An 18,837-nucleotide genomic window follows, 5' to 3' on the forward strand; every position below is an offset into this window, starting at 1 on the left:
GATTCGGGTGGTGGAACCTCTGTGCTGCGGTGCAAGGAGGGACCCAGAGGGGCGTAACTAAGTATCAACTCGGACCGACCTAGGTCGTACGGCGGCTAACGACTCCGTGACCAGGGAGGGACCGAGCAGAGGGACCAGGTGCTACTCTGGGGACGACCTTGTAAGAGAGCAGGTGACTCCCACGGGTCAGATGGCAGGGTCTGACCGATATAGCCGATGGGCTCAGCAGGCAGGCTGACGAGTGATCCGGGTAGATGGACTGGCAGACACGGCAGGCGAAAGGCGGGAGCCTCTAGGTAGGCTGCCAGGTGGTCACGGCAAGTGACAGGCAGGTGCCTCCAGGTAGGCAGACAGGTGGTCACGGCAAGAGACGGCAGGAGCCTCTAGGTAGGCTGGCAGGTGGTCAAGGCAAGTGACAGCAGGAGCCTCTAGGTAGGCTGTCAAGTGGTGACGGCAAGTGACGGCAGGAGCCTCTAGGTAGGCTGTCAGTTGGTCATGGCAAGTGACGGCAGGAGCCCCTAGGTAGGCACGGCAGGGAATAGGCAGGTGCTTCCAGGTAAACAGGCGGGCAGAGCCCATAGACAGACTGGCGGACTGAGTGGAAGACAGACTGTCGGGCTGGAGAGAAGTCAGGCTGGCGAACAAGACTGGAAGTCAGGCTGGCAGACAGGACTGGAAGTCAGGCTGGCGGACAGGACTAGTAGTCAGGCTAGCAGCGGGACCTGAGGGCTGAAGCAGAGGTGAGTACACTAAGCTTACAACTATTGCTCGGGCACCTCCATTTTGGAGGAGGTGCCTTATATATTGGAGGACCTCGGGGAATTGGCCGGGGACTCCTTTGGGCGGCGCACGCGGCCCCCTTAAGGGGGGGGAGCGCGCGCCCTAAGCACAGTACCCGGGAAGCTGCGCGCGCCAGCAGCAGCTGGAAGAGGAGCACTGGAGGACGCTGGGCGGGGAGCGCGGCGGTGAGAGGAACGGCGTCTATGCCTGGCAGGGGGCAGAGACGCCGATGCTACACTGTGTTGGCTGTAATGGAAGAGGTGTCGGGCCTAATTATACTATTTCTACTCTAGTGATCTTTGATGCCACTTCGGTGGTGTCTGCCACTAATTTTTGGAAATGTAAACACTCCTGGTTGGGTCTCCGTCTGCTGGGTTGGCTGTAATGGAATATGTGTCAGCCCTAATTATACTATTTCTACTCTAGTGAAATTCATGCCACTTTGGTGCTGTCAGCCTCTAATTTAGGGAAATGTGAACACTCTTGGTTAGGTCCCCATCTGCTGGGTTGGCTGCAGTGGAAGAGGTGTCGGTTCTAATTATACTATTTCTACGCTAGTGAAATTGATGCAACTTAAGTGGTGCAGACCCTAATTTAGGGAAATGTGAACACTTCTGGTTGGATCTCCATCTGCTGGGTTGGCTGTAGTGGAAAAGGCATCAGTCCTAATTATACTATTTCTACATTGATACCACTTTGGTGGTGTCTGCCACTAATTTAAGGAAATGTGAACACTCCTGGTTGGGTCTCCATCTGCTGCGTTGGCTTTAGTGGAAGAGGTGTCAGTCGTAATTATAATATTTCTACTCTGGTGAAATTGATGCCACTTTGGTAGTGTCAGCCCCTAATTTATATAGAATCTTTTTAAATGTCCTTCCCATTATTAAGGAGTGGGTCTCCTATACTGTTATACTGTTATTGCGTATGCAGAAATTTCAATGACTGACAAAAATTAGTACACACTCCAATACACATTTGAAGAGACGTAAAAAAAAATAAAACTATAAAAACACAACAGGATTTTTAGTATAAAAAACAGACTCGCCAATGTAACCTCTTAATCCTTGCAAGCTTCAGCACAATGTTCACAAGGTAGGCAGCAGCAGTGGTCGGTCTCCTAGACAACGAGCAAACTCCTTCAGATTATAGAGGCCACCATCTCCATAGCTTGCTGGTACTTTCTGTGGGAATGAGCTTGTCTTCAACCAGCCAGAAATATCCAGTGAATGTCACGCCATGGTTTGGTATTAGCACCCAGTACCAGAAGCGAAGCCATCCACAATTTCCATATCTCAGGAATTTTATTTGGTAAACTGGCTGCCCAAACATTAGTTTCTCAAAAGGAGCTGAAGACACTGAGTGGCAGTAGGTGTAAGGTTCTCCATCATGACTTGTTTGTTAGATATCAGAGGGAGAACAGAATTGGGCTTTGCCAACGTGCCAGATTGCATCTTAAGTCTTATAGATAGCTGGAGCCGGTCTACAGTAAAAAAGCAGCCATAGAGTGTCCGGGAACCTTCACACAGACTTTTCTTAGCCAGGGCTACTTCTCGGTGAGAGTTCTATTTCACCGCAGCCATATTCTTTCTGCAGAGAGTCTGATCTTTGATTCTTCTTGTAAAGTCTCTTTCAATTCTGTCTCTAACTTCCTGCTACAGAGGCATATGTTCCTTAAATAGTTCAATTGTCCTTTGAAGTATACATCCACAGGTTAAGGATTAGGGAGGGTAATTCAGGAGGATGAGGAGAACATGGAAAATTGTCCTCTTGGTGGGACACATGCTTGTGTAAGGTGGGGACGGCAGAAATAGTGGTGGCTGGGGACCGAGTACTGAAGGACAGCCACTGCCATGAGGTTGCAGAAAACTTCCACCTTCACGAACCTAAAAGGCAAAATTTCTACTACAAGCAGTCGAGAAATGTGGCAGTTTAGTATTGTAGCCTGTGGGTGGCTGCGTATTTGCATTCCAAGGACTTGGTTAGGGACAACTGAACGTTGCACATGGACAAGGATGTGGACAAGGTTACTGACTGTGATGGTTGCAAGTGTGCCATGAGAGGTGCAGGGTGGGAGGCATCTTCGCCTGCATCATGGATGGAGGCATGGCGTGCACGTGCAACAGGGGAAGAGACAGTGGTGTCACCCTCAGACACTGTTTCTTGACCCTGACTTTCTGCGAAACTAGTTGGGTGCTTTGCTGTCATGTGCCTGACCATACTGGTGATAATCAGGCTGGTAGTTTTGCTGCCCCTGCTTATGCTGGCATAGCAGATGTTGCATATGGCCTTTTTGGGGTTAAATGGACAGTCTTTAAAAAAGAGCCAGACTCAGGAAGACCTAGCAGTTGGACTGGCAAGTTCCCTAGTATTGGTATTTTGGGGAACAGTTGCCGGCCTTGTGTCTGTGGCCACCCCACTGCTTCTTCCTGCCTGTTGTGGTGCTACGCCTTCCTACCCCTCTGCGCTGCTGTCCTTGCTATGCATGTCACCTTTCCAGGTTGGATCAGTGACTTCATCGTCCACTACCTCGTCTAACACTTCCGCACCCTGGTCCTTCTCCTGACTTTCTATCCATTGTGTCTCATCATTATCCACCTTTTGCGACAGTTTTTGCACTTTGCCGCCTTCACCTTCGTGTGACTATGGCAGCTGAAATATTTAGGCATCGCTACATGCAATCCCGGTTGAAGCGGACCGAGCGAGAGAGAAGAATCTATTAATTGAAAGATGAACAAAACAGCTCTTCTGAGTGTCCATGTGTGGGATCAGTTGCTCCGGGCAGTCGGCATGGTAAGAGGAAGGAGGATCAGGGTGAGGAATATGCCGACTCAAAGTAAAAAAAATCTCCCGGACCCACACATTCCTCAAACAAGGATCTGCAAAAGCAATTGTGCATGCCCTCATCATCTCCCGCCTCAACTATTGCAACCTCCTGCTCTGTGACCTCCCTTCTAACACTCTCACACCCGTCCAATCTATCCTAAACGCTGCTGTCTGACTAATCCACCTGTCACCCCGTTATTCCCTGGCTTCTCCCCTCTGTTAATCCCTGCGCTGGTTCCTTGTTGCCCAGAGGCTTCAGTTGCAAACCCTAAGTTTGGCATAGAAAGCCATCTAAAACCTGTCTCCTCCATACATCTGTGACCTAGTCTCCCTGTACTTACCTGCGCGCAACCTCCCATCCTCACAAGATCTCCTTCTATACTTCCCCTTATCTCTTCTTGCCACAATCGCATACAAGATCTCCCCTATTGTGGAACACAGTCTCTACCCCAACACATCAAACTCTCGCCTACCATGGAAACATTCAAAAGGAAGCTGAAGAGCTACTTCTGACAAGCCTACAACCTGCAGTAACCCTCGCTTCACCATACCACTGCACGACCAGCTGTACCCTCACCTACTATATGCTCACCGATCCATTGTAGATTGATTGTGTATCATCACATGCAGGGTCCTCTCTCCTCCTGTACCAGTCAGTGACCCCTTTTCACATCTAAAGTGCCATGGAATAAATCGCGCTATAATAATAAATAATAATTATACTACTAGTACTGTGGGTCAATTGGTCCCACTTTCCTGGTGTCTGCCCCTAATTTGATCTGTTTTGGCAATTTTTGGGCCCATTTGAAGGTGCTGTGTTTGTGTTTGGATTTGCCTCCCATTGAATCCAATGGTGTTCAGCGAATATTCGAACAATAAATCGGCGAATATTGTAAAATCGGCGATCGTAATCCCAACCGAACATTGAAATATTCACTTATCTCTATTCACCACTGTTCCATGTTTTTGCTATTTGTGGATAATGGCTCACTGTGGTTCGCTGGAGCCCCAAACCTTTAGAAATGGCTTTATAACCTTTCCAGACTGATAGATCTCAATTACTTTGCTTCTCATTTGTTACTGAATTTCTTTGGATTGCAGCATGATGTCTAGCTTTTGAGTATCCTTTGGTCTACTTCACTTTGTCAGGCAGATTCTATTTAAGTGATTTCTTGATTGAGAACAGGTGTGTCAGTAATCAGGCCTGTGTGTGGCTGGGTAAATTGAACTCAGCTCCCCAAAGATGTGATAAACCACAGTTAATTTAATACTTTAAGTAGGGGTGGGGGTCACTTTTTTCACACAGGGCCCTGTAGGTTTTGATTTCTTTTTTCCTTAATAATAAAGCTGCATTTTTGTTTACTTGTGTTATCTTTGTTTAATATTTCAATTTGTTTTGTGATCTGAAACATTTAAGTGTGACAAACATGCAAAAGAATAAGAAATCAGGAAGGGGCAAACACCTTTTCACACTGCTGTAGATATTAGATAGATAGATAGATAGATAGATAGATAGATAGATATTTATCTCTCCCATATCTATCTATCTATCTAGAAAGGTATATAATTATATATCATCATATACATCACAATGGCTTAGAACCCTGAGTGACAGGTGATGATGTCACAATCAGCCCCCGCTTATGACAATGGGAGAAGCCTTGGTTCCAGTCACTTTCTCTTGTGTGTTGCACTCACAACTTGTGTTGCAAAACTTACTACAGTATAGAGAGTTTTAAAAAGTGATTGGAATTGTCAGCGCCCTCTGGTGGAGAGAACAAGGTAAGTCTAACTATGTGTACTGCGAGCATTTCCCTGCAAACTATACAGCCCAGCCATGCATCACTGTGATCACTACACAGTGAGGTTACTGGAGCTCCAATTGCTGGGAAACAATGCATTTTAGTGTGTCTAGATGGTATAGGAATGCTGGAACCTTTAGTTCTACAGCATATATGACCATAGATTTTTGAGCGCTAGCATAATCTACCATGTGGGCCATGACATGAATGCAAAAGTAAGCTAATGGTGCCAGATATATACAATAATAATTGCTATTACTTGTACCAACAAAGAACCTTAAACAATCTAAAAGAGTTGTATACTGTGTATGTATGTATGTGTATAACATATACATATATATATATATATACATATATATATTCCACTAGATGTTACGATTTCTCAGCACTGATGTAGACTAATGGCTAGTAAACTTGTGCAGGCAATGTGTAAGGTAGAGACAGGTAGGCAGGTAAGGCCGGGTTCACCCTAGAACTTATTAGTGGTCTTTAGTCTTCTCATTCTGCTTCAGAAGCAGAAAACCACAATGTAACTGATCGGTTCAACAACTTATTGATTTCAATGGGTGATGTAATTGGTCAGTTTCTTTCTGCCCTGTTCATTTTTTAGTTATTTATTTTCAAATGAACAATAGCGCGACTTACTGCACTCTTTCCAAGAGAAAAAAATGGAAATAAAATAAGTGGATAAGCCAACGGCAAAGGGATTTACGCAGAAACCTTTACATATAAATACATTTGCATTTGTTTTTGCTTCTTTTAGTAAGCTGTCAGATAAATCTCAATTCAACCCAAATTTTTAGATTAATTAGAGTCCCCATAAGGCACAAAAGCCAATATGTAACCAAAGAGAAAAAAGGGGGATGTGCCAGGAACAACGTACAACAATGTTTTTAATAAAAATATCAATTTTATTGAGTCAGTCAAAATATATATAAACAGCAATATAGTAAAAGCAAAAAACAGACACAACACAGGCGACAAAGAAAGTTGGTGAGTGAATAAATCACATAGAAGATTGAGAATGTGTTTGTCACTCACCAACTTTCTTTGTCGCCTGTGTCTGTGTTATGTCTGTTTTTTGCTTTTACTGTATTGCTGTTTATATATATTTTTTGACATATTTTTAAATCACAAACAAGCGCTAGTATGAACCAAGCCTATGGAGGTGGTCATCATTACCAATTAGTTTATATTAAATAGCAGCCCAATATTAATTATGAAATACATCACGATGGCTTAGAACCCTGAGTGACAGGTGATGATGTCACAATCAGCCTCCGCTTATGACAATGGGAGAAGCCTTGGTCCCAGTCACTTTCTCTTGTGTATTGCACTCACAACTTGTGTTGCAAAACTTACTACAGTATAGAGAGTTTTAAAAAGTGATTGGAATTGTCAGCGCCCTCTTGTGGAGAGAACAAGGTAAGTCTAACCTTTTTCTAGTGACTAAATGGGTTGTCTATAACTGGACAACCCCTCTTAACAGCTTGAGTGCACAATATACAAGTAAAACACTCAACAGCTCTTGGACTGGTTCCGTTCCTATAATGTTGGCACTGTGTCTCCCAGTAGTCATGGGACAGTATTATGTCATGTAACTGCTGCAGCCAATCAGTGGCTGCTGATTGGGTGCACATTTTCACTATTCTGTCAGAGTGGACTTCCGACATTGAGACACGACCTGCAGGTTATTATAGACAGATAACCCATTCTGGATTACCAGGCCTGGAATTATCCATACACAGTACAGTATAGTCACATTATAGTAATCTGGCATTAATGGAATTAATGGTCGGCTGGTCTTCGTCTCCCATTAGAATGAGTGGAGCTGCAAAGCACATAATCGACCACTGATCCACTCACGGTCAAATTAAAGCCTTGATTTTCGGGAAGTCATCCCCTTTGCCTTGGTATTACCTCTTGGTAATAGAGGTAAGATTAACAATCGCTCAAAGTGTAGTTATCATTTTAATTTTTATCTCATAAATCAATAGTGCGCATGAAATTAAGAAAATTTGTAATATATCTTATAAAAGATATTGGTCTCTTTCTCCTCTTGGGCTGATCTTTCATTTTCAAAATTCTCAATTCACTGGTAAAATCCGTATTCAGTGAAGACAGATTTTCCCATTACTGAGATAGGAGATGGCAGCTGCCAATGATAAGATTCTATGTAGAGAAGAAGGAGGAGAAGGAGGATATCTGTCTCCAGCTCTTCTGTTCTAATTCATCTCATTTACATAGTATCTTATCTGTAGTATCTGCCATTTCCTTTCTCAGTAATGGGAAAATCTGTCTTCACTGAATACAGATTTTACTGGTGAATTACATTTTTTTTTAATGAAAGATCAGTCCAGGAGGAGAAAGAGACTGATTTATGTGATAAGATATATTACAAATCATGTGCATTATTGATTTATGAGATAAATATTAAACAATTGTTACCCCAAGGTCTTTAGGAAAATAGCGCAGTATAACATTATTACATGGCACCAGCTTTTGTAGGCCAGTCCAGGTTATCTTCTATTACTGGACTATCAGACTTTCTGTACTTTATATAATTGATGATGATGAGAGTAATTAAATGTTTTTTCCGTTTTCTGTGTCTATCTCCAGTGTTTACAGGGCTCTGTTAACATGGCATCTCTCCAGAAATGCACTCATACTGTCATACAGATGTTTGATGATGAGGATGAGGAAAAAGCTAGACTTGATAGGCAGGACACAAATGGCCGGAGTGTAATTTCTTACGTACGCTCCATCATTACTATATTGATTCTGTCCTACACAAATCTAGTAATCTACATGAATTCCTTTATTGACAAAGGTACGTGAAGGAGGGGTAAAAGGTTTTACGTCTGGGGGGAAGATTTTTTAAGCCTGTAGCTGTGAAGGTGTCTATAATAGCACCACGACTGTCTGACTCTTCAGGGCATATGAGAAGCCTATTAAAAAAAGTACTACAGTTCTCTAATTACAAATGATCATTTGTGCTCTTCTCTTGTTCTTGTAGGGGTGAGGCCATATCTGCCAAGCGCCTTTATAATAGAGGACAGTGGACTTGGATGGCAGAACATAGGTAAATGTCAATATCAAATTATATTCTGTAAGTCACCATGAAAGATGCCATTAGAAGGAGGACTGATATCAAATCCCTGACTCAAATTTGATAACATCTCAGTGTCAAAATGATCCACTTTGGAAGATCTCATGACCCTTTAACCTATTACTGACATCCGCCGTACATGTATGGAGCAAGATGAAAGCGGGTGTATAGAGCAGGATATTCCCGGCAGATAATAGCTGTGACACACAGAGCGTGCCTCTAAAGGCTACGGTCACACTATCAGTATCTGGTCAGTATTTTACATCAGTATTTGTAAGCCAAAACCAGGAGGGAACAAATAGACAAAAAGTATAATAGGAACGCGTCACCACTTCTGCATTTTTGACCCAATCCAGGTTTTGGATTACAAATACTGATGTGAAATACTGACCAAATACTGATAGTGTGACCGTAGCCTAAGGGCTCGCACGCATCAGCGTAAATAAAATTGCTCCAAAGTTGTTCCAGGAAAGTAGGACGAGTGTCATGCGAGTACAATGAGATTTTTATCAAGTAGCCCCTTTATGACATCCGTATGCAATGCATTTTTAACATCAGCTTTTACATACAGTTACTGTCTGTCATTTAAAGCTAGTTTTCTAAGTAATAAAACAATCTTATATACCGATATATATAGATAGAACAGATAGAATAAATAGGATAGATGTCCTGTAGATATTCATTGTCACAAGACCCCTACATGTAATAAACTACCACCCTTTAGTGCCTTTCATGTGGAACTAAAGGGTGTTTAGCCTTTTTAATCTTATTAAATGAATAATTATTTAAAAAAAAAAATGGCATAGGATCACTCTTATTTTTACTAACCAGCTGTGGGAAAGCACACAGCTGCAGGCTAGTGTTATTATTGTGGGAAGGGGGCAATAAACATGGCTCTTCCGAGACTATTAATATCGACTTATAGCTGTCTACGTAGCCTTTACTGGTTATTAAAAAGGAAGATGCGAAAAAAAAATTACATTGGGTCCCCCTTATTTTTAATAACCTGCAAAGGCTAAGCAGACAGCTGTGGGCTGATATTAGTAGCTGGTTATTAATAATAGGGGGGACCCCACATAATTTTTTGTGGGGTCCCCCCTTTTTAATAACCAATATGGACTATGTAGGCAGCTGATATTAAAAGGCTGGGAAGCTTCATGGATATTGGCCTCTTCCCAGAATAATAACCCCAGCCCCCGGCTGTCTGCTTTCTCTCAGCTGGGTATAAAAAATAAGGGGGACTCCATGCTATTTTTTTCATTTAGTTTTATATTTATTAGCTAAATACATGGACAGTAATCTACAGACGCACTGCACTAATTATATAGCTCACTGACATCTTTGTATCTATCTATTCTGATGGTTCACGCTGTGAATTTACTGTACTCGGTTGATAAAAAGCCAGGTTGCCTATGAGTTGGGTGCGTAGAAATCAGAAAGCACGTGCCTGGTTCGTTTGCTGTGTGATTTTTTCTTTTCCGCACTCGCAGCATGCTGCAATTTTTTTCTCAGTCTGATCTGAGCTGAGAAAAAAAAATCACAGATGAGCACAGAATCAGTGAATGACATTAGTCAGAGTGCGATTTTCTACCGGATTGCACTAGTTCAATTTATACACAGATGCGTATGAGCCCTAACAGCTGTGATTGGAGACGAGTCCGCCCTCAGCGGTTAACCTGTTAAATACCTGTGTCATTTTCTGACAGCGGCATTAACAACGGAATGGCATGGTGATGCATCATTCTATACGCCCATACGCTGTCCTGTGAAGAAGCCTATGGGTTGGTAAGACAGTCAGGGGGTGGGGATCTGTTATAGACCTTAATGTCAGCAGAGAGCTGAACTTCAAAGGAGACCTTTTATTTTCCTGTATACAGCAAAAAAGGTCTGCTTTTTATACTGTAGTATAGTACAAGTGATCTGATGATTGCAGGTTCTAGTTATCTAAGGGGACTAACAAATACAGTAAAAATAAAAAGTTTTAAACTATATGAAAAAAGAAACAAAAGTTCGAATTACTCCCTCTTTCCCCCCATTAAAAATACATTTTTGTTAAATAAAAATGCACATATGTGATATCACACATCCATAAAGGTTTGATCTATCAAAATATAAAATAAATAACCCGATCAGTAAACACTATATACAGAAAAAAAAATCCAAAAATGCTGTAAGAAGCGATCAAAATGTCATATCTATCCCAATATGATATCAATAAAAATGATGTTTTCCCCCACAAAATATGAACACTGCACAGTTCCATCAACCGAAAAATGAAAATGTTACTGGTCTCGGAAAATGGCAAAACAATCAAAAAATTTAAAACAAAAAATGTCCATATTTTTTCACCACTTAAACTATTACAAAAACTGGACGTTGCCATAATCGTACTGACAAGAAGAATCATGATGCCAGATCATTGTAGCCGTAAAAACAATTCCCAAAAAACAATGTCAGAATTGCGTTTTTTACAATTTTACCGCAGTTGGATTTTTATCCTTTTTTAAGCATACTATGTGGTAAATTTAATGGTGTTATTCAAAAAGACAACTTGTCTTGAAAAAAAAAGCCCTGATACGTCTATGTTAAGTGATAAGGGGTTAAGTGATAATTTGTTACAAAGACATCTTTTTTCCCCTCGCCCCTTCAGTTTCCATCATCAGCTATGTACTGGCTCATCAAGTCTTTGGATACCTGGGTGACCGCTGTAACAGGAAGAACATAATGTGTGCAGGGATGTCCTTCTGGACAGTCGTGAACCTCTGCATTTCCTTCATTCCCAACGAGGTACGTAGAACATAAGCTGATTCGGTAGAAGCTTATAATCTTCGTAGATGTTTTTTCTCCAGATGCAACACTAACATAGTAAATCTATTATTTTAAAGCTGAGGTCACATCCTTTTAGAGCCGGTTTCAGGGTTTTTTGGAGGGAAAAATAGTATTTCTTACAGCCAAGTCAATATTGGATATCATAAGTAATGTGGTAGACCTCGCCTAGTCCATCATGAGACAGATTTCCGTTTACAATGAAAACTGTGACAGTGATGTGAACAAAGCCATATTGCTATTTCTCTGCCCTTTGTTGCTATTGTTTTTCTCAGAAAACTTAGTTCAACTAATATGGCCACTGTTATGGCTCTTGTAAGGGTGGACACATGGCGCCCTCACACTACTGAATGGGAAATCTTCTGTAGGCCTCTCACTTGTCAGTATTCAGATCAGTATTTTGTAACCTAAAACCAGGAGCGCGACAAACTGGGAAAAAGTTACAAATCTATCTGTTATACTTTTTCTGACTTTATGTTCTGTTCCTGACTTTTTTTTACAAGTACTTATGCAAACTACTGTCCAAAATACTGATGCGTGAAAGTGGCCTTACAGGGGTTATCCCTCCAAAAATCATTTATCTGCTATTCAATGCATAATTTTTGGGTCTTGCATCACAGTTACCCCTCTGCACCCAATCAATAAAAAAGAGGTCCCAAGTTCTCATATCTCAAGAATTTGTCTATGCTTCCCATACACTTAAATGTAGTGGCAGTGCACTTGTTTGATCAATATTACTGCGGAGACGGGTGAGACCTTTCCGGCTTTTTAACATGCACTGTTGTCGCTGTGGGTACTTTATTGTTATTATCCTGTATGGTCCAGAATGTATGCACATCAGCATTAATTCCTTTTAACACCTTTTTGTCTATATATACTTGTGTGTTCTTGAACACGACTCTTTATCATTTTGAATTAAAGGTTACGTTTTATTGGAACTCTCATTGCTTGTTATATACATTAATTCTAGTAGAGAGAACTGTGACTGTCACCATTGGTGGCCACATTTAGCTGGTCTTATAATTTTAATTTATGAAACAAAAGTTAAAATGACCGTTACATTTTAAATGATGACTTGTGGATTTAATGTCTTTTTCAATACGTTCCTCAAACACCTACTCCCATACCTCTTCAGAACCAAGTAGGCAGTTGTTAAGAAAAGTTCCTGAAAGATTAACTGAATATTTTTTTATGTTTTCACAGAATTTTCCACTTTTTCTGGGAATAAAAGGGCTGATTGGAACCGTGGAGGCAAGCTTTTCCACAATTGCCCCTTCAATCATTGCTGACCTGTTTGTGGCAGAACAGCGCAGCCGCATGCTTTCCATCTATTATTTCACTGCACCTCTTGGCTGGTAAGTGTGTTACCTGAACATGTGCTAATGGCTTCTTCATCAGGCAGATTCCTCCTGAAATCCACATGAAAAAGATTCTCAAAACCGCTGCTAAAAATGAAGATAGTGCACAGCAATGTGAAAACAACATTGCTGTGCACATATTCAGTGTTCTGTAACTTCTGGTTTGGAAACTATGAAGTAACATAGTCATTGTGTGATTTTGCCACTATAGTGTAAAATAAAAAGAAAAAACTCTGGTGGTAGAGCAACCACAAATAAAGAGGGCAAGAACCACTAATGAAGCCTCTTCAGGAAGTGGCCTCGCCTAGTAACTCTGCCAGTGGTACAAAGACGTTGTGGGAACATACCCTAACAGTAAGTTTAGACATGGTGGATTGATTTGCTGTGGATTTCCCATAAGGATTCAGCACCATCAATTAATTGCAAATGTACAATGGATATGGATGGGATTTTACAAACAACCTACACATGCTGCAGGAAGTTCACCTGAAATCTCCTAGATTGGAAGAGAGTGGGTTTACACTTCTATTTCTTGTACAGCATTCTTATTTCGCAGCTGTTTTTCTACTACCCCACCTGACTTTTTCACAGTACTATATAGATATAATGTTCTGAAATGATGACCAATTTGTTTCTTGTTTGTATAACAGTGGCCTTGGATACACTATTGGGTCTAAAGTGACAAGCGCAGCAGGTGGTGACTGGCACTGGGCCTTTCGGGTAAGTACTAAACCTGGGGGATTCTTGTGGATAATCTCTAAATTTTAAAGATAATCCCTATACAGTCTTAATGGAACTACTTCCGTATCCACAGTTTACTAAAGGTAACCTTACATTGTACATGCAGTCTAATCTGCGGACAGCACAGTATAGCGGAGAAGCTGAGCAGAATGATATAAATGTATGTTAGGAAAGATTCAGTATAACTTGCATTTTATTCTTTGAAATTCCTGGTGGTTGTATGTAAGGAGTCCAGTGGCGGTCCTACTACGTGACTGACAGCTATCTGTGCATGCACAGTTATACGGGCAAGATTATCAATCACTGATTAGGACCGCCCACTGGACTTATATACATACTAATATGGATCTCAATAAATATAATGCGAGTTTTACTGAAACTTTTTTAACAAGAATGTATATCAATCTGCTCAGCTCCTCCTGCTCTATAACATCCTGCATGGAGATCAGATACCATTTTCAACACAAGTTCCCTTTAAACTAGACTGTGGTCACTGTCTTTATGTGGTGATACCACTGTATATAACATATAATGCCTCTTATGTCTCTCTTCTGTGACACAGGTTACCCCTGGTCTGGGCCTTATAGCAGTCCTGCTAACTATCAGCTTTGTCAAGGAACCTCCCAGAGAAGCTTTTGACTGGAACAATAGTGAATTAACAAACTGTAATAGTTGGATGATGGATTTGAAACAGCTGTTAAATAAGTGAGTGTTTTCTGTGTAGTGAGTGTTTTTGCTGATTTACCCTCAGACTTCTGTGTTATTGACATGTTTCTTCCTTTTTCATTCTCTGCAGCAAAAGTTTTATACTTTCTACTCTTGGGACTATGAGTGTAAAATTTGTAGCTAGTGCCATTGAGTTCTGGGCTCCTTCTTTCCTGATACAAACACGGATTGTCATCCAACAAAAGGTGCCATGTCAGACTGAAGTGTGCAACTATCATGACAGGTACAAGTTTATCAAACCTTAATTTTACTTTCACTGGAGAGGGTTGTTGGTGATATAATATTTTCTCTATGCCAGACCAGTTTCCTGGTGTTAACAAAAAGTCACATATTATGGTGGATGTCATATTTGCTCAATAATTGTCAACTTTTTCTCTTTTTCTGCCATGAGCAGCTTCCAAATATACACACAAAGCAAGGGGGCATGGATGCCCATGACGTAACAAATTTACTATAATTTACACGAGAACTTGGCTGGCGCATATTTGATTTTCTGGCACACTAACTGCCATACATATGGCAAACTTTTAACAAGGAGTTTGCATCTTAATAAATTCGGCATAACTTATTTCAACAGATTTCTTATAAAGATAGGTGTAAAGAACTCCTGTCATAGTAAATTTTTCTCCAATTTCTTACTTACCATGTTATAACAAATTTCAATTCATACTTGCCATCTTTTCAGAATCGGCACTCCAGAGGGGCAATCACGGCTCAGAGTGTGCCACAGAAATTTTTCTCATATAGCCGTGCCTCCATTTTAGACCACTTTCCTCCATCCATTGACACCTTCCTCACCCTCCTTGGAATTGCATTTGGCTGCCTCTGAAGCCTCTGAAGCTTTAAGTCACTTAAAAATCAACTTTGTGGGAGGTTTTGGAAGACTTATACTAAGCCCTGGAGATTTGTCAACTCATTCACAAGGACTTACCTTTTTCAAAAAGTCTCTGCTAGAGTTGGCAAATATATCTCAACTAAACATTCAACACATCTCATGCCATTAAAATGTTAAAAAGTTAGTTTTAGGTATGTGCCGCAGATTATCACAATGACTTCTCTTAAAGTTGGGACCTTGAAGGCTAATCTAGAGATAATTAGTACAAATATGGCATTGTACCAGTGGAGAACGTTCAAACACCAATTCTCTGAAGAAGATACATTAGTTGGAGCATTCCATCATTTATATTGCATTACTTGGAGTTCCTTTACTAATCTCTGTATCACATTTCCTTGCAGCCTGATTTCCGGCATACTTACAGTCTTCTCCAGCGCCTTTGGAATTGTAGCAGGAGTGGAGATAGCTAACAGATACAAGAAATATAACCCTTGTGCGGACCCAATCGTTTGTGGAGTTGGCTTGCTGATCTCCGCCATTTTCTTGTTTCTGGCGCTGTTTATTGCAGATTTCAATCTTGTGGCCACTTATGTAAGTCCTGATTTACAGATTGCTGTAATCCATTTACTGGGTCTATATTAAATCTGATGTATTGAGCTCTAGATATCATGGTTACGGTATATGGTGGGGACGGTCTTTAAATGTTTGGAAATTAGAGTGAATAAATAGATTAAAAAGCAAAAGAATTAATGTTATTATAGTATTGTGCACATAGCGTATCTCATATCCCAGTATGGAGAAGCTTTCAATACACAAAGGTATATATAGATATGCATATATAGAGACAGACAGATATATAATGTTTTTATCTTTCTGCAGGTCTTTATAGTCATCGTAGAGATATTACTTTCCATGAACTTCTCCATTGCGGCTGACATCCACCTGGTGAGTAAAGAAAAATGCTAGACTTATCATAGCTGAAATTATATTAGTAAAGGCCTATCCTTGCGGACTGAGCTGTTTACTTATGTCTCAAAGATTTTCATTTTTATATCTGGTCACTTTGTCCAAGTTCTCTTGTTTTGTTGGGTTTTGTGACTTCGCTCTACTTACTCAGAATATCCTATTGTTTCAGTATGTGGTGTCTCCCACAAGACGTTCTACAGCACAGGCCATAGCGAATATGGTGCCTGTCCTGCTGGAAGAAGTTGAGAGCCCCTATCTCATCGGAGTGGTAAGTAGATGTTATTGCTTCCGGAATGGCTTATGAACATTTTAGCATGAGGTCTTATTGATACAGAACCTTGTGTAAAGCAGTATTATTTGTTGTGGCCTCCATGTCTGCATACAGCACCCAGAATATATAGATGTAGCAGGTGTAAAATTATCTTTCACAGGTGTGCATAGTGCTTCTGCAATTACTGTAAAACAGACACTGATTTTCTTTGTATTGGGGTGGCTGCATTAAGCAAAATGAACGCATGGAACTTTGTTTCCTGTACATCAATGTTCATTGGGTAATAAATGGTCGTTTGACTATTGCTACATCTGTAGGCTGCATACAATCAGTAGAAATATGCAGAATCAGTACAAATCCAGTACAAATCCAGTGCCCCGACAGAAAACAAATAGAACCTACTGTATACACAAGCAAACTATTCTAATCTTGTGGTCATGACAAGAGACCTCCAAAGACAAGATGACCTGGCGCTATGTCAGATTATCTGCTGTAGGAGGAGGCCACATGAATCCTGTCTCCTGACAACTTGCAGCACTGAGGCTGAGTGAATTGGAGCCAGTGTTTGTGGTCTGGCGGATGGGAGCTCCTCCACTATCCATAGTGAGGCACCTTATCCTTCCATGACCTTTCTAGCCACCACATCTCCTAACAAGTATCCAGTGGCTGCTGTCCGGGTAAATGTGTGCATGTATTTATATGTATGAAAGTTATTATCCATCCCATGCATAACTATTAATCTCTTCATATCTATAGATATCTGACTTCATCAAAAAAGGAAAAGCAAAATCTGCTCTATGGCAGTTCCACAGTCTCCAGTACACCCTTATGGTGACTTGTCCATTTGTGGTGGTGATTGGAGGAGGTTTCTTTTTCGCAACTGCCCTCTTTTTTGAAAATGATCGTAAGCAAGCAGAGATGGAGTCTGAAGGTGCGTATAGAAATATGTTCATTATCCTCTCATGTATCTTGCAGAATTAAAAAAAATAATAGAGGAGATTGAAAGGTGCCACTAACCATCCCGTAAAAAAATGTTTTATTCAAACTAAATTCAACCGTACTAGGACCCGTTGAAGCGTAGTTTGATGTGAAACGGCAGTCATCCTCCATGTTTCTCAGATCCTCCTGCATCCATGTTACTAATTTAGTTTGAATAAAACTTTTTTTACGGGACGGTGAGTGCCACCTTTCAATCTTTGCTATTAATGGATTTTTTTGTATGGTTCCTGTGTGTCGGATGGTTCCAGTGAGTGGTCCGGGAGTCAAGGACAGTAATAAATGGTGCCGGATTGCCTCTATTTTCTTTTTTTCCAGAATTAAAATAAAGCCCCACCTTGGATTAGCATTAGCTCTATTATCTGCAAATGTAAAACCCAGCATCTTCACATCTACATAACCTGTTATTAGCTAGAAACTGATAAACACAATAGACGCTATTAGGACATCATTATGACAATACTATACCTACTTTTAGCCAAAAGTCACATACTTCCCTACTGGTTGTGAGGACGGTGTTCAGGAATGTATCAATTGTATTTAAAAAAAAACAGTGAAACGAAAAAAAGGTTCTGGGTAATTTTTGGTGGAATCTTCTTGTAGCCATATGATTGAGTTGTGAAGATAAGTAAATATGTTGCATGCTTTGCATCTCTCACTCCTGCTGTAAATAACACTCTACCTCTTTTTACTTTTCTTTCTCATTACCCCAGACTAGTTCCACCATTGCAGCTGCTTCCCGCAGAGATTTGCATTTGAGACATGAAATGGCCTCCATGTTATGATCACATGACCTGCGCTTCAGGAAAAAAGGGACAGATTCCGGGCTCGGTTTCTGTTCTCACTACTGGATATGACATATACTGAACTTTCCGCAGTCAGATGTACCCACTCAAAGAGTGAGTTTCCTACTGCATCAAGAGACAGATTCCGGGCTCGGTTTCTGTTCTCGCTACTGGACATGACATTTAAATACTTTATGCAGTTAGACGTATTCAAGGATCAACCTATCTCTACGTCACATGGCCTATCATCATTGGGGCCACACTGAAGACTTTTGGGCAGCACGGTAGCACAGTTGTTAGCACTGTTATGTTGCAGTGCTGAGGTTCAAATAACCAAATAACCAATAACAACATCTGCATGGAGTTTGTATGTTCTCCCCGTGTTTGCGTGGGTTTCCTCCGGGTACTCCGGTTTCCTCCCACACTCCAAAGACATACTGATAGGGAATGAATTAATAAAAATTGAATATTTGACACCTTGAATGAAGTTAATAGTCTATAATGAAATAGCAGTATACATGAGCTTCTGTACATATCTTCACAGGGCAGCCTCTATTATAGGAATTATAGAAGTAATCAATCATAAATCTGAGTGAGAATTCCCAGTTTTCCGACATACATTTTATTAATGGTACTTGACAGGATAAGTACATCCTGGCTTACAGATGGGAACAATAGCCTGCAATATGCTTTTTAGGATCATACAATCAAGAATACAACCATGCAAACTTTATCGATATACATTGGTAATAGTATGGCTCAAACTAAATAGCTCAGTGGGTCTCGATAAGCATACTGCATTTACATTGTGAAATGTAT

The 18,837-nt window shown here is 40.8% G+C and overlaps 1 protein-coding gene across 1 annotated transcript in view; it reads left to right on the top strand.

Annotated features, from left to right (window-relative positions):
- Positions 1-17,253, top strand: part of LOC141247385 (protein spinster homolog 1-like) — a 76,700-nt gene extending 59,447 nt beyond the window's left edge. Inside the window, exons 4-15 of the mRNA XM_073669211.1 lie at positions 8,025-8,235; positions 8,422-8,487; positions 11,165-11,301; positions 12,544-12,695; positions 13,349-13,418; positions 14,002-14,144; positions 14,236-14,388; positions 15,402-15,591; positions 15,880-15,945; positions 16,136-16,234; positions 16,994-17,168; positions 17,213-17,253. Coding sequence (XP_073525312.1) covers positions 8,025-8,235; positions 8,422-8,487; positions 11,165-11,301; positions 12,544-12,695; positions 13,349-13,418; positions 14,002-14,144; positions 14,236-14,388; positions 15,402-15,591; positions 15,880-15,945; positions 16,136-16,234; positions 16,994-17,168; positions 17,213-17,253 — 1,503 coding nt within the window. The remainder of the gene's footprint in view (positions 1-8,024; positions 8,236-8,421; positions 8,488-11,164; positions 11,302-12,543; positions 12,696-13,348; positions 13,419-14,001; positions 14,145-14,235; positions 14,389-15,401; positions 15,592-15,879; positions 15,946-16,135; positions 16,235-16,993; positions 17,169-17,212) is intronic.
- The last annotated feature ends 1,584 nt before the right edge of the window (positions 17,254-18,837 follow it).

The sequence above is a fragment of the Phyllobates terribilis genome, unplaced genomic scaffold (genome assembly GCF_046119375.1).
Source record: "Phyllobates terribilis strain yellow unplaced genomic scaffold, ASM4611937v1 Scaffold_2__4_contigs__length_985480577, whole genome shotgun sequence".
Classification (NCBI taxonomy): domain Eukaryota; kingdom Metazoa; phylum Chordata; class Amphibia; order Anura; family Dendrobatidae; genus Phyllobates; species Phyllobates terribilis.